The sequence below is a fragment of the Rattus norvegicus genome, chromosome 20 (genome assembly GCF_021556685.1).
Source record: "Rattus norvegicus strain SHRSP/BbbUtx chromosome 20, alternate assembly SHRSP_T2T, whole genome shotgun sequence".
Taxonomy (NCBI): Eukaryota; Metazoa; Chordata; class Mammalia; order Rodentia; family Muridae; genus Rattus; species Rattus norvegicus.
This window is the reverse complement of record NC_141553.1, coordinates 29,034,989-29,050,458: the sequence shown is the minus strand read 5'-3', so window position 1 is coordinate 29,050,458 and position 15,470 is coordinate 29,034,989. Positions and strand designations below refer to the sequence as shown.

At 45.3% G+C, this 15,470-nt stretch overlaps 2 protein-coding genes across 12 annotated transcripts in view; one reads left to right on the top strand and one right to left on the bottom strand.

The window, feature by feature from the left end:
- Window positions 1-1,364, bottom strand: part of Ascc1 (activating signal cointegrator 1 complex subunit 1) — an 89,457-nt gene extending 88,093 nt beyond the window's left edge. For 2 of the 8 annotated variants that reach the window (XM_087597216.1, XM_087597217.1), the window contains exon 1: window positions 1,222-1,364. In XM_087597216.1, coding sequence (XP_087453342.1) covers window positions 1,222-1,312 — 91 coding nt within the window. In that variant the 5' untranslated portion in view covers window positions 1,313-1,364. 8 annotated transcript variants of the gene reach the window in all.
- On the top strand, window positions 878-15,202 carry Anapc16 (anaphase promoting complex subunit 16). 4 transcript variants are annotated; one of them, NM_001399609.1, is made up of 5 exons: window positions 878-998; window positions 1,488-1,541; window positions 6,561-6,727; window positions 12,256-12,330; window positions 14,326-15,202. In NM_001399609.1, the coding sequence occupies exons 2-5, from the start codon at window positions 1,510-1,512 to the stop codon at window positions 14,439-14,441; spliced, it is 390 nt and encodes a 129-aa protein (NP_001386538.1). In that variant the 5' UTR covers window positions 878-998; window positions 1,488-1,509; the 3' UTR covers window positions 14,442-15,202. The 4 variants fall into 4 exon arrangements, with proteins under 4 accessions (NP_001386538.1, NP_001386536.1, NP_001386537.1 ...); NM_001399607.1 differs by lacking the exon at window positions 1,488-1,541; NM_001399608.1 differs by lacking the exon at window positions 12,256-12,330.
- The last annotated feature ends 268 nt before the right edge of the window (window positions 15,203-15,470 follow it).

The following is a 15,470-nucleotide window of genomic DNA, read 5'->3' as shown; positions in this document are numbered from 1 at the left end:
TAAAGGTGCAAGAAATAAATAGCTACCAATCAGATTGATTTCCCTATCAAAGTACAACTAAAATATGACCTACTAGCATAGTTCTCAGACCAACAAAGTACTGGGAAGGAACAGTTTCCAGAGGCCACTGCCTCCAGAACACAACAAACCGCATCACTTACTAAAAGTGACGCTTGTAGTCACCGCTTCGATCAATAATTAGGAAGTAAAGACTCCTCATAAACTAACCCATGCTCCCATCCCAGATGGCTGCGTCTTCAAGTTCATGTACTTAAACGTTCCAAAGAAAGCCTAGCAATCCCGCTAAATAAATGCATGGCCCAACCCTCAATCAAGTCGCTAATTCGTAGCCATGTGCAGGAACCGAGGTTTGTGTTTTGAGAACACAGAAAGTCAACGTTGACAAGGGGATGCAATTATCAACAGTCTTTGCCATGCCACCCTGGTGGGCTACTCCTTTAGCACCCTTCCCCACTTCAAACAAAAGTAGCCTTTACAAAGTGTGGGCCCTGAGCACGAAGCCTCTGTGGTACATACTCAGAGAGAGACTGCGCAGAAGGACGAAAGCGAACTAGCTCTGGGTAAAGGATGTTTGAAGAGGGCAAGGTATTTATGTCTTCGTGCAATTTTCATGGGAAAAGCTGAAGTACTAAGTCATAAAAGAAAACAGAACACCATATGCTAGAGAGAGGGACCAGAAGACTACCAAGGCAGCAAGAGACCCAGAACTGCAGGGGAGGGGGGCGGGGACGGGGCGGGGCAGCGTCGGCGACCCGGAAGTGTTCTCGGAAAGCTCACTCCGGCCCAACCCGGCCACGCCTACTCCACGCATGCGCGCCAGCACCGCCCTTACAGCCCCTACCGCCACAGGGACACCGCCATAAAATTCCCACAGCTCAGGCGGGCACGCGCACGCTGCTGTCTACGTCGTGGCGAACGAGGCCGCACTGCTTCGTCCAGGGGGCGGGGCTGTCAGTCAAAGTGCACAGGCTGCTGAGGTAAGTAACCAAGACTTCCAGAATCTTCGGTGGGGAGCTGATCCCCCTACGATCCTACCTGCCAGGACTAACTGGGTGGAAAGAAACCCTGGAGGCTCTCCCGCGCCGGGCGTATGCAGACAATTTCCTCCGACTGAGCATGCGTGGGGCGGGTTGACGCCTGCGCAATGGGGCGGCCGCGAGCCTCCCCCTTCCTCCCGGAATTGTTGGGTGGGAAGCGTACCTTGGGTGGAGTTAGAGTGACCAGGATTAGTGTGCTGACTCCTCCCCTCTCCAGCCAGGTTCTTCATCCCACCCTGAGGGAGGTACTGCATCTTGTTAATGCGGTTGGTGATCCGTCTGTTTAGGTGGAACACCTAGTGATTTGTTAGTAGAACCCAACGGTTGTCATAATTAGCCACCTCACTGGATCCGAATCGAGTTAAGCCTCTGGTTTGTTCTGAGCTTTATTTTTAAGAAGGATCTCTTTTGTTTTTGTTTTGTTTTAAGACTATAAGCGGAAAGTTAATTTATGAGTGCGAGGTCGTCCCTGTCGTATACAAAGTAAGTATTTAACCACGCCAGCCATATTGTGTCCCACAAATATCTTTACTTTAACTATGAGCGCTTCCTATGCTTGTCAGCAGCTACAGCGATCCTGATAGGGCCAAGTTCCAGATACTCAATCATCAGCATTCAACAAAATCTCACTGAGTGCCTCCGTGTGGGACTGGTAGTCTCCTGGGTGGCAGAGTTGTATACTCCCCACAGAAAGAGTCATGACTGGAACTATCTCTGCCCCCTGCAGTCTTTACTGAGCTGCCAGCTCTTGTCCTATTATTTATAAATCATCCATCCAGGAGACACTATGATAAGGGTTTTATACGATGCCTCCAAGGTACAAAGGTAATTTGTTTTCTCCTTTCCAATATCACAGGATCTTTTTCACTGCCTCACACTTGCTAAGCAAATGCTCTAACCATTGAACTGTATACAGGCCCAAGGTCATAGGTTAGATTTTTTTTTTTTACATATGTGTATGCCATTGCATGTGGAGGCTTGAAGCTGGTGTCTGCTGTCTTCCTCCATAGCTTTTCATAGCTTCCCTGATCCCAGAATATTCCCATTCCCGACAATCTAGCTAACAATCTTGCTGTAGGGAATCGCTTATCTTTTACCTCCCAAGTGCTGGGATTACAGGCAGCTATCACACCTGTGAGGCTTGTAAGTGACTTCAAGGGATCCGCAACTCCAGTGCAAACATTTTATCCATTGAGCCATCTCTCCAGCCCCTTTGCAAGATTCTCGGTAAGATCGTAAGGTGAATGTGCTGACTGAGGGTGTAGCCCAGTGCTAGAATGTGTGAAGTGCATAACAGATAACATTGCTTGCCTCCTGAGCAGACCCTTCCCTTCGAGGACTTTTACATAGTAAGTGTGAAAAACTGGACTCTGCAGAGGGAAAACTGGGTGTGCTACTGCATACCTGTAATTCCAACACTCAACAGGCCAAGACAGCAGAATCTGCGATTGAAGGCCAGGCTGGGCCGATTTGTTTGTCTAGGCTGTATTTATTTAATCCTTGTAACTCTTCTGTAAGGTAGGCCCTACATTGTTATTGATTCTATCTTGCAGTTGAGACATCTAAGGAACAGAGAGGTCACAGCAGATAGCAAAGCCAGAACACAGACCTAGGCAGGCAGTTCTTTATACTCAGTTCATGTTTAAAGATTTACTTAGTTGTGTGTGTGTGTGTGTGTGTGTGTGTGTGTGTGTGTGTGTGTGTTGACCCAGGAGGTAACAAACGGGCAGCAAATCCCTCAGAGCTGGAGTTGTAGGGGTCCAAACATTGAGTGCTGGGAACCTACCTTCTTACCTTCTTCAAGAACAGCAAGCACCCTTAACCTCTGAGCCAACTCTTCAACCTCCATAGTCAGTCCTTATCCACTGTGATAGTTCGCCCTCATGTACCCTAACACATCAACAAGCCATGACTCCAAAACTTAGATGACCTTTAGGAAGTCAGATTCCTGTGGGCCGTGTAAGCATTCTAAGAACATAAATGAGTGGCTACTTGGAGTTATAGGAAATCAGTCAATCCCCAAGCTCAGCATTTGCAGTCTAGGGGTGGTTGTTCTGTTTACCCCGTAATGATGGCAGTCAAAACTAGAAACTGAGGTGTAGCTCAGAGTGGGACATGCACTTAACAGGGCCCTGGCTTTTATCTTCAGCACCAAAAAGAAAAGAAACCCAAAGAAACCTTAAGCAAATCATTAGAAGCAGGCAGACATCCTTCAGGTGTCCCTCCTCTCCGAAGGAAAGGGCTTATGTAAAGTTAACCTGTGCTGATGCTGACTCAGTACTGTTTTCCCACTCCAACTGTTTTGTGTATGGAGCTATAGTTCTGAGAATTGGGAAGAAAGTAAGATGAAAGGGAATTCCTTTGATGAGTTCCAGCTTAGAATAGTCACTGTGGCTAGCCTTTGAAGCTGACTGGCAGGCGCCTGGGTGCTCTGCGATTCAAAATCCAACGCAGTAGCAACTAAATAGAACATCAGGGTGGAAGTCGAAAAGATCACAGTTTAAAATCTTAGTTGAGAAAAATAAACGGGGGGGGGGGGGGGGGGTGTTGGGGATTTAGCTCAGTGGTAGAGCGCTTGCCTAGCAAGCTCAAGGCCCTGGGTTCGGTCCCCAACTCCGAAAAAAAAAAGAAAAAAGAAAAAAAAAAAGAGAAAAATAAACGGTTCTCAGTGGGCTCTGCTCTAAACTGGGAGGAAGTAAAGCCAGAGCTGCTCTCCAGGGAGAGGCTGAGTGGTCTGTATGCTTCCCTTTATCCCACCAGGGATGGGTTAGAGAGAGGCTTGGACCCCGTCATCAATACTTAAGTCTCTTTTAAGGAACGATTAAAAGTTTACTAGGCTATATTTCAAACTGATGTACCACAAAAGAGAAGTTATAAATTCCACAGAAACGGTTACTTTCCCTGAACAAGTAAATTCTGAAAGTAATGTAAGGACAAAATTGAGAGTATTGTCAGTGCGGCTGGGCTTGCAGGCAGAGTCTTTTATACCATCACTGAGAGGCCCATGGGTCCCTGTGAGTGTGAGGCCAGCCTGAACTGCATAGCAAGTTCCAGAACAGCCAGAGCTAAGCAGTGAGACCCCATTTAAAAAAAAAAAAAAAGTTGAAAGGAAAAGAGCTAGTTAATGAGTTTGCATTTATTCATAACAGGCTGCTAGTCTCACAGCAGCAGTTTTACTATTAGCCCATGTCAGTGTTCATTAGTGCAACCTACGACGGCCATATGATGCAACTAGAAACCAGGCTCTGCCTCTCTGACAGCCACATGTCACTGCCACATAGTTCTGGGCCAGCAGCCACCATCTCAGGTTGCGTGTACCACTTTCCTTAGAAGGAAACGAGATGGTCTGGACATAAAGGATTTACAGGAACGTAGTATTCTCTAGTATTTTTCTGTTTAAAAAGTGTTTCAGTTTTCTGTTTAAAAAGTGTTGGGGATTGAAACTAGAGCATGAAATGTTTATAGCTTGTGCTCCCCCCACTGAGTCATAACCCAGCCTTCAACTTTTCCTAGCAAGTATGTCAGAACTAAGGGGGAAATGAGTAAAAACGACTCAGCACAATTCCCCTTGACCATAACAGAGGGAGTTGTGCTTTTATTAGTTTGGTTTTTTTGTTGTTGTTGGGTTTGTTTGGTTTTTTGTTTTTTGTTTGTTTTCTTTTTTCTTTTTTTTTTTTTTGCATTTTGTTTTTTTTTTTGTTTTTTTTTTTTGTTTTTTTTTTTTGTTTTTTTTTTTTTTGCATTTTGTTTTGTCCAATTGAGGGATCTTATGTATCCCAGCCTGGCCTTGAAATTGCTATAATCAAAGATGACCTCCAACTTCTGGTTCTTCCACCTCTGCCTCCCAGGTACAAGAATCTTACTTCTGGGCCACCATGCCTTGTTTATGTGGCGCTGGAACTAAGCTTCCTCTATACTAGGCAGATACTCCTAAGTAAACAATATCCACAGCCCTGGAAAATTCATTTTAAAGATTGATTCAAAGCCAGCCGTGGTGGCACATGACCATAATCCCAGCACTTGGGAAGGTGACACAGTGGGGTTGCCTTGAATATCGCTCAGACCAGGTCAGGATAGATAGTAAGTTCCAGGCTAGCAAATTAAGACCTTCTCTATAAATAAATAAAGTCTTTTTTTTCAATGCTGAAATCTGTATAATATCAAGATTAGCCATTGTCCATTGTTATTGGAACAGGCTCTCGGCTATGTTTCCAGGTTACAAAATCCCTTGCCTCAGCCTCCTGTGTAACTAAAATGTCCCAGTACACACCACTACTCCTGTGTAAAGTCATTTGTTCAGTTAAATACTAGAATTCTGACCCAGTGAGAAACCACTAGCCCCATTATTGAAATTTTATCTAGTATTTTTAAATGGACATAAATAGCTTTTCAGTTACATTATTAGACACAACATGAAACTGATGGCTACCAAATTGGGCAGAACTAGAATATCAGAGAATTTCCAAGGTGCAGGTTCTAAGTGGCATAAACATGGTACTAACCAGTCTTAAAATATATACTGTAGAGTCTTCATAGGCTTCTGAGGCTGTGTTCTTGTTCTGAGTTTTGTGAGACATGTGTTCAGTACTGGGGTCCGGGTTTTCAGATGGGATGCAGAATTAAGCCCACAGATGCTCAGTTCATGAAGGACCATTGTTTCTGAGATTTGATCCTGAATTATTTTTGTTCCAGCTTTGGGGCGCCACCAAGTGTTGGATTTAGGTATGACATTTAGATGAAAAGATTAATGAGTTCTTAATGAACGTGCCAATATGAATTTCCTCACTGATTTCCCTTCCTTGGGAACAGAACAGTGTTATTCTGGACTCCTACTTGGAAAACCTGATAAGCGAACTTGGTGGTGTGGCTTGGCTTGGTGAGGAGTGTATCCAAGACAAACTGTCCTGTGGAGTAGTAGTATTTTATCTGTGGTCCCATTTTTGCCTTGGCCCTGCCATATCTCCCTTCATAACTCAGGAATTATCCACATTCAATCCCAAGTGGCATAATTCGTTAATGGGTTAATGGGAGAAAATAGGGCTCTCTAACTAGGCAAGATTTCTTTTGGTTTTGGTTTTTGGTTTTTCAAGACAGGGTTTCTCTGTGTATCCCTAGCTGTCCTGGAACTCATTAGGTAGACCAGGCTGGCTTCCAGTTCTCACGTATCGGCCTGTTTCTAGCTCCTGGGATTAAAGGTGTGTCCCACCATACCCATTCAAGCTCTTCTTTTTTTTTTTTTTTTTTTTTTTTTTTGGTTCTTTTTTTCAGAGCTGGGGACCGAACCCAGGGCCTTGCGCTTCCTAGGCAAGCGCTCTACCACTGAGCTAAATCCCCCAACCCCACATTCAAGCTCTTCTTAAACATGATTTACTTGAAAACCTGCGTGACATTATAAAAGACTATATAAGGATGGAGGACAGGGAAAGCTGGTCCTACTGGGCCAGAATGAAGTGTCGTCCATCTGGCTTTATAAACTTGCCAATTGCTGTTTTTTTCCTCTAGTGAAGAGAGACTTCTACTGGAGGGAATGGCCGCCTCCTCATCCTCATCTTCAGCTGGTGGGGTCAGTGGAAGTTCTGTCCCTGGATCTGGTTTCAGTGTGTCCGACCTTGCCCCACCACGGAAAGCTCTGTTCACCTACCCGAAAGGAGCTGGAGAGATACTAGAAGGTGATCTCATGCTGTGTTTGCTGAATAATTGGCTTCAGACCTTCAATGCATGTAAAATGTAAAGGAGCTGGGGCTGGGGGCCCTTGAGTAACCTGACCAGGGTTGCCACTGGCTCTGGACCCTCTTGATCTCCTGCTCCAGGTGGTCTTGTAACGCCTGTTGATGTATCTTCTTTTTAGTGAGTATCTACCCCACCAGAGAGGCCTGAAGGGGAAATAAGAGTTAATGTATTTACCTCTGTGAAGGTGACTCTCATGGGCCACTGCCAGACATGGCTGTATGACCGCATGGTTTATAGCACTGGAGATAGATTTGCAGCCACCGTCTTAGCACACAGACTGGCTGGCCAGAAATAGGTCACGGGCAGCAGCCATGAAATGGTGTTAGTGACTGGAACGTATCGGATTCATGTTAGGTAAACTGGTGATTCATGGTAGAAGCATAAGACTCATGTGAGACACTGAACTTAAATATGTCTTGCCAGGCAGATGTCTCTAAGTTCTTCTTCATAGTGAGTTCCAGGCCAACTAGGGGTGTACAGTGAGACCCTCTTTCTTAAAAAGAGAGAGACAGAGACAGAGAGAGACAGACGGGGGGTGGGGGAGGGAAAAGAAAGGAAAGGAAAGGAAAGAAACAAAAGAAGCTAAATGCACGTGTCTGGGCCCACCCTGTGGGTCTTGGGTTAGCCTGGGACAGTAAAATGTTTTGACCAGCGTCCAAGGCTTCTCATTTTTAAAAATACGGAGAATACATTAAGGACTCAGAATTCACTGTAGTCAAGCAGTGAATTTTTTCTGACTTATAAAATGGTCTTTTTTGCTTTAAATCTTGCATATGTATATGTATATATATTTTAAATTAATTAGGTGATATATCTGAGAAAGGTACAAACTATATTTAGGGACTGGCTTTTTAGGGCAAACATTTATATCAGATGCTTTAAATAAAACAGTTTCAGGTTAAACTATGCCAAAGCAGTGTTGGGGACTGGACCCAGTGGGCTCATGCACTCTCTGACCTGACTCTTTTGCATGTCTGGCAACTCTAGTACCATAAGGCTCTGGGATTATTCACATCTGCTTGGTAGAGAAGCAGCTGGGACGTGTGGTGTGGAAGGTGGTGTATGGGGCATGCGCACTTTCTGTAGTGCCTTTTTGTTGGTCTCCATTTGTGTTCTATTCAGGCTGGTATCACCAGGTCTGACTGGAAGTAGAGGCTTTGGTCTGTATTTGGCACTAAAAGTGGATTACAGCTGTAGCTCTCTGCAGCAGGGATGTAGTTAAGGAGTTTGCCACGAAACAAATGGCAAGGTGAAGCCATTTAAATTGCTTAACGATCTTTATAGACCAGAAGACGGTCAGTACTTAACACTGCTTTAAGAGAAAAGTCATTTGAGTTAGTCAGAGCTCACATTCTAATAGGTTTATATCTAGCCATTCTCATTACCTCATTGAGAAATCAATTGGACTCTATCGGATGGTGGGTTTATCACATGAAAACTCACGGTGCACAGTTGTAGCCTCTCTTGACCCAGAGTCTCCCCAGTAATCTTAAAAACTGCTTACAATGGAAGACAACTGACTTTGCCAAATCAAGTATCTGACATACTATTGAATATCAAGATACAGGAAAGGGGGGGCTGGAGAGATTGCTCAGAGGTTAAGAGCTCCAACTGCTCTTCCAGAGGTCCTGAGTTCAATTCACAGCAACCACATGGTGGCTCACAACCATCTGTAAAGAGATCCAATGCCCTCTTCTGGTGTATCTGAAGACAGCTACAGTGTACATATATATAATAAGTGAATAAATTAAAAAAAAAAAAAGATACAGGAAAGGGGCTGGCGAGATGGCTCATCTGGTAAAAGGTGCCTGCCTCCAAGTCTAACCACCTAAGTTTGATCCCTGGATTTGATGGTGGGAGAAGAGGACTGATTCCCAAAAGTTGTCCTCTGGCCTTCCCATGAAGACCCATACATAAGTAAATGAATGTCATATTTAAGAAAATGAAAAGAGGGCTAAAGAGAAGGCTCAGTGGTTAAGACAACTGACTGCTCTTCCAGAGGTCCTGAGTTCAAATCCCAGCATCCACATGGTGGCTCACAACCATCTGTAATGAGATCTGATGCCCTCTTCTGGTGTGTCTGAAGACAGCTACAATGCACTTATATATAATTAATTAATTAATTAATCTTTTTTTGAAAAAAAGGAAAGAGAGAAAGTGAAAAGACCACCATTACCCCCACAGTATCTGTTGGACTTTGGTTCTGCCTCAACCTCCCCTCTTATACCTCCTCTGAATTCCACACCGGTGCCTTATCCATGGATACTGAAGTCTCTTGCGGAAAAAGACATGATATTTATATGATTGGTGTATATCCTTCCACGAAGCACTCCTAGATATGAGATGACAAGAATGTCAGCTCTCGAGGTGACCCCGCCTCTATCAAAGCCTTTTTCTTCTTTGTTGTCCCTTTCATTTGTTTTTGAGTCTCATGTAGTCCAGGCTTGACCTCTAACCCCTTGAACTCCTTACCTCCTCCTCCTCCTGCCTCCCAAGTGCTGAGACTGCAGACATATACTACTACATCTCCTTTATTTCATGGTGGGGACCAAACCCAGTGGTGCCAACTGAGTACGTCCCTAGTCCCCGTTCTTTTTCACATTAGTGTAATGGAAGAAGACAATGGAAACAAGCCATGCTGATGGAATGAAGTAGCCCCAGCACCCAGGAGGCTGAGATGAGAGAACTGTTGGGAGTTCAGTGATAGCCTAGACTACCTAGAGACGTCCATGCTAGGCTGGGCAGAGTCAGACTTTCTAAAAGGGGGGGAAGGGGTAGAGAAAGGTTGAAGAAAGGTTGCCATTGAAAATAAGGAACATGGGGGTTGGGGATTTAGCTCAGTGGTAGAGCGCTTGCCTAGGAAGCGCAAGGCCCTGGGTTCGGTCCCCAGCTCCGAAAAAAAGAACCAAGAAAAAAAAAAAAAAGAAAGAAAGAAAAGAAAAGAAAAGAAAAAAAGGAACAGGGGGTTGGGGATTTGGCTCAGTGGTAGAGCGCTTGCCTAGCAAGTGCAAGGTCCTGGGTTCGGTCCCCAGCTCCAAAAAATAAAAATTAAAAAAAAGAAAGAAAAGAAAATAAGGAACAGGGGCTAGAGAGATGGCTCAGCGGTTAAGAGCACTGGCTGCTCTTCCAGAGGTTCTGAGTTCAAATCCCAGCAACCACATGGTGGCTCACAACCATCTGTAATGAATCCAGTTTCCTCTTCTGGTGTGCATGAAAACAGCACTCACATATATTAAATAAATAAATCCTTAAGAAGAATTAAAGAGTCAAGTTTGGGTGTGGGTCATAATCCTGACAGGTTCAACTTGATGTTGCCTGGCCCTGAATCTAGGATATAAATGCAAACAACCTGTATTTAGCCTCTCAGATGAACTTCTTGTCACATCTGCTGTCTGCTAAGAGCAGCACGCAGGGAGCTTTAACAGTCTCCTGCCCTCTGCGAACATTGCTCTCACCCAATTATTAGTGAGCAAATTAGAGTGTGCCTTCCAGCCCAGAAGTGGCTGCATTAGGGCCCTCACAGGCCACTGATTTATATAAATCACCTGAGATTGTCTCGTTGCCTACTTTGAAGTAATTAATACTTTTTAAATGAAATTTCTTAGCGTTGAATTGAATGGAGTTGGTGATAGAGTTTGGGCCATCAGTGAACTTTTCACCACATGTGATCTTTGCTTGTCCTTTAAAAGGACAGCTGATGCACTCTTGGCTGGTCGCCTCAGGCTGACTCCTGGGAGAGATGTCGGCCTTTAGATTGGTAGATGTGGTTCCAGAAGCAGTGGACTGGGACGTGCAGTGAATAAGTACAAGATAAAAAGGAAGCAGGAGGCTTCGTAGTCAGTGCAAAGCGGCATGTGAACAGGCATGCAGTGTTGAGCCTGACGTGTGGAGAGTCATACCCTGACACCTTTATGAAAGGTGAGCTTCTGTCTTTGCTTTGGAACTCATCACCAAGAAGGATAGGCCACTGTGATAGCGTAAGTGCGGTGTCCTAGTGCTTAAATGAGGGTGGGAGGCAGCTCCCCACACAGTATTGATCCTTACAGCCCATAATTCCACCTCCTGCAGTTCAGGACCACCGCCTAGGAAGTCGACTCTACTAGTGTGTCTCGCTCTTGCAAAGTGAGCGGTGGGTTGTAGGTGAGCTCTTTAAGAAGGATGCCAGTGTGTTGTTTCCATGCAAGACCATAATACACCGCGTCCTTGGTGTCAAGGGCTCTCGGCAGCTCCTTCACCTGGTGGACTCTGGAGTTGCCCACTGCTCTCTGCCCTTATAGATACAGTTCATGATGTCATTAGCATTCTAGATCTTTACACCAGTCAGAAGCAAGGGGTACACCAGCCATGCTGGTGTTCTAGGTCTCACCTCCAGAACCAAGAAAGAAGGATAAAAAGACTTGAACTTAGAGACTACTCATCCTAAGAGTGATCTCTCTTTCTTTCTTTCTATCTATCTATCTATCTATCTATCTATCTATCTATCTATCTATCTATCTATCTATCTGGCATTGATTTGAAGGTAGTAAGACCGGAAGCCCTCCTGGTTGTGTGTTCACACCATTCAGATAAGTCAGTATCTGGACTTTTGCCTTTGATCACCCAGACTTGTAAAGAAAGGCTGTGTGAAGCTCAGCACGAGCCTAGAGTGTGTTAGTGTATCCCTGTCACTTAATCCCACAGCAGTCCATGACTGACAAGTGGGTGCTGACATCTGGCAGTGCTAGTGTGAACTCCTACCTCGAGAGGGACAGCTGCGTCCTCTCTCCCATTTTTCTGGGAATTCCTGCAATAAAACACTTGCCCTGGGGGGTTGCTGCCCTCTCCTACGTGGGTTATCTTTAGGGATGTGTTTTGTAGGGTCAGCCTTGGCACTGATGGCGTCATGACTGAGCTAGCCACCTTTTGTTGGCGGTTGTTGGCACCAGCTCAACACTAGGCTCTGAGCTTGCACCATTTTCCTTATCAGGATCCGACTGCAGTGCTCGGTTTGGTTGGAAGGTCAAGGTTACCATTCGTGCTTACAGAATGAAGTTTCCCAGCAAGGTTTTCTGATGGTCGTGATGATGTCATTTGATAAATTAGAGGTCAACAGCTGTTTTTCCCTTGGCTGTTTTTTAGACTGGAAGTAATTAGAGTTCTGTCACAGTAAGTCACACAAGTACCATATAGTTGTTTGCCTGCTGTACAGAAGAGAACAGGTCAGGAGGCAGGCAGTGGTAACTAGGACACCAGGCTAAGGCTTCTTGTTTTTGTTTTTGTAACACTATTTTTGAACTCTCTAACAAGTAGAACTATTTTTAATATTAGGTATAGAGAGGTAGCTTGTACAGAGCAGTGTTCTAAAGGGTCCCCTTTGTTCTCACCAGAAACACCTTAGACCTCAAATGTAGAAGCAGGGAATGAGTGGACAGCCTCTCTTGCTTTGCCAGAAGCTATTAAAGCTAATGCCTGTGCCTTTCGCTTGTAGATGGCTCTGAGCGATTCCTCTGTGAGTCGGTGTTTAGCTATCAAGTGGCATCCACACTTAAACAGGTGAAACATGGTGAGTATAAGACCTGTTGTCCTGTGCATTTATGGGAAGTGAAGGGACACAGCCTATGAAAGGTCACTGCTGTGGCAAAAGCCACACACTGGTTAAGTGGACCTTCTGAATTGAAGGACATTCTAAAATCTTGTTGAGCTTGAAAATCCCCTTGGAGGTTTGAAGTTGAAGCCCCGGGTTCAGTTCTCTAGTGGAGCTGCTGCTGCCTGCTCCTCAACTGCCTTTGTCCCCTCTCCTGAGACTAGCTACTGCTCCCCTTCAGACATTACATTCTTCTAGTGTCTGTAGCGCCTTCTGCCCTGTGGAAGCCCTGAACTCCGGGTGGCACATGCACTTCACTGAGTCTCAATATGCACCAGTCCTCCCAGGTCAAACCATGGCAGCTTCCGCCTCAGCCACCTGAGAGCTAGGATTGCAGACATGAGCCCCGAAGACCATCTCCACGATTTAGCATCTAGCACATCTGAGAGAGTGACTGTAGTAATTATCTTTTTACTCTTCACAGTGCTAGGGCTCAAACAAGGAGCACGGCATACACTAGCATGTGCTTCACCACTGGGGCTCATCCCCAGCCCCTCATAACTGAGAGGCTTTCCCTTAATTATGTTTCTTATTATTTTCTCATTCTGAAACTCATTTCTGAAATTCTGAAACGCGTAGCCCAGGCTGATCTAGAACTCAGAGCACTTCTCCTGCCTCCACTTCCCAAGTCTGTCTGTCTGTCTGTCTGTCTGTCTGTCTGTCTGTCTGTCTGTCTCTGAGTGTCTCCCCTCATACCCTCCCCCTCTCTCCCCCCTCATCTCTGTCTCTGTGTGTGTATGTGTGTCCCCCTGTCTTTCCCTCACACTCACACTCTCTTTTTCTGTTTTTAATTATGCACGTAGGTATGCAGTCCACATATTGGTGTGTGCAAGTGAGAGCGAGGACCTCAAGGGCCTAATGATGACAGGGACTCCTGGAGCTGGAGTTACAAGTGGTTGTGAGCCATCTGACAGGGGTGCTGGGAATTGAACTCAGAACCTCTGCAAGAGCACTCTGTGCTCTTAACTAACTGCTGAGCCGTCTCTCCAGCCCCTCTCTTTTCTTTATTAAGAGATGGTAGGGGCTCACTTTGAGTTCCTCTCCTGCTACAGGATCTACTTTGCTGCAGCAATAAACCCTGCTTGCCTCTGAGCAGAGGGAAGTTGTTAATACAGATTTAAACATAGGGATTAGTAGGATTAATAGAGAGAAACCTTAGGAAAAGGAGAGCACATACCCAAGTATGGGTGTGGGCTCCGCAAGAGAGTCACCTGTATTTCTTAAGAACTGTATTTAAAATTATCTTAATATAAAAAACTTTGCAGACTCAGAGAAAGAAAAGAACATGGAAGCCCCATCTTGAGATTTGGTCCTGGAAAGGGCTGAGTCTGAAGGGAGATAAAGGGGTGACATACCTTGCCTGGTTCAGACAGCAAGAGAAAAAACAATGTTCAGATAAGAGCTGGAGAGATGGCACAGCAGTTAAGAGCCCTGGCTCTTCTTCCAGAGGACCTGGGTTTCATTTCCAGCACCCACAGGGTGGCTCACAAGCAGCCGTAACTCTTGCTGTAGGGGATCTGACACCCCCTTCTAGCTTTCCTAGTCACATACACATACATATAAATAATAAGCAAATAATGAGAATGAACGGATTCAGGAAGTTAGCCAGTGCCAACCTCTGCCCACCATGTACATGACACACATCCACATACATGTATACATCCACACAAAGGGCAGTGTGCATGGAAGCCGATAGAGCCCAGTGGTGGAGCACTTGACCCTGGAATGCAGGTGAGTGGAGAATGGCTAGAAAAGGGGAGTTTGGTTCGGTTTGGTTTCAAAAGTTTGTCTTCAGACCTACATAAAGTAAGGAAAGTCTGCCTTGAGATTAAGCCTAGATAGTTGTCATGTTGGTAACTTTGGTGGCAGTCTAATGGGAAATGTCCTGGTGTTCTATCTCTTGACTCTTTACAGATCAGCAAGTCGCTCGGATGGAAAAACTGGCTGGTTTGGTGGAAGAGCTGGAGGCTGATGAGTGGCGGTTTAAACCCATCGAGCAGCTGCTGGGGTTCACACCCTCCTCGGGTTGATGATGCTGCATGGTCTCCCAGAGAGTCACAGCTATACTGTGAGCTGCATGTCTGAGTTCACATCCATACGGCTCCTCTGTTTCTATTAATAGGCAACAAGTGCTCCTGTGAGACGGCACTGGGGTGTTTTTCACATTCGTGTTCTGAAAAGTATTGGGCAGCACTTGGGAAGCAGGAGCAGGAGGATCTCTGTGAGTTCGAGGCTAGCCTGATCTACATGGAGCTCCAGGACAGCCAGGGCTATGTAGAGAGACCCTGTCTCAAAAATAAAAAGAAGTATTGGGGATCAGATGACCACAGGCCTTTCAGAGAACCAGGAGAGTTGGGATTTAGGAGACATTTAGGACACGTGCCAGAATCAGCCAGATGAGTGGCGTATATCCTGTCATTCAGAGTGTCTGGAAGCTTTCACCAGCCAAGCCCAAGGTCAGCATCTGTCACTTCACGGTCACAGCCCAAACATTTCTCTTCACACATAAATGTGATTTCAGCTCAGGGACTGTCCAGATGGGAACTTTAAAGTATTCTTTCCTTCTCTATTCTTAGACGTTTAATATTACTGATTATTTTTCTCGCCTCTTACCACATGGCAAATGGTGCTACTCTACCCCATCTCTGCCCTACCAAAATTGCTTTTTGAATGTCACAGCACTTGAAAACATGAAGTGACCTAAATCCTTTTAGACCCAGAAGTCCTTAGTCCAGCTCGCTGGGGTATGAAAGCAATTCTGTAGCAAATAAATCCTTGCAAGAGCTCCAAATTGGTGTGCTTATCCTTTCAAAGTCGGGGGGATTTAGACAGAGAGGAGAGGCCGGGTGAGTTTTCCCTTAGATTCTGCAGTCACTTCTCTTAAGTAAACAGTAGGTTTGCTTTGCTGTGAGCTGTTCGCTTGTATAGAAGTTCCAACTTACTGCTACCTCAGTCGATGTAACAGTTTGTTGGTTCATTCATTTGGAACCTCGTCTCTCCGTAGCTAGGCTGGCTTCAAACTTATAGTCATCCTTCTGCCTCAGCCTAATATGTCTGAG

Coding starts and splice junctions, on each gene's coding strand:
- Anapc16 (NM_001399609.1), top strand. CDS start 1,510: ATGAGTGCGAGGTCGTCCCTGTCGTATACAAA. Junction 6,728..12,255: donor AGCTGGAGAGATACTAGAAG/GTGATCTCATGC, acceptor TTTCGCTTGTAG/ATGGCTCTGAGCGATTCCTC. Junction 12,331..14,325: donor ACTTAAACAGGTGAAACATG/GTGAGTATAAGA, acceptor GACTCTTTACAG/ATCAGCAAGTCGCTCGGATG.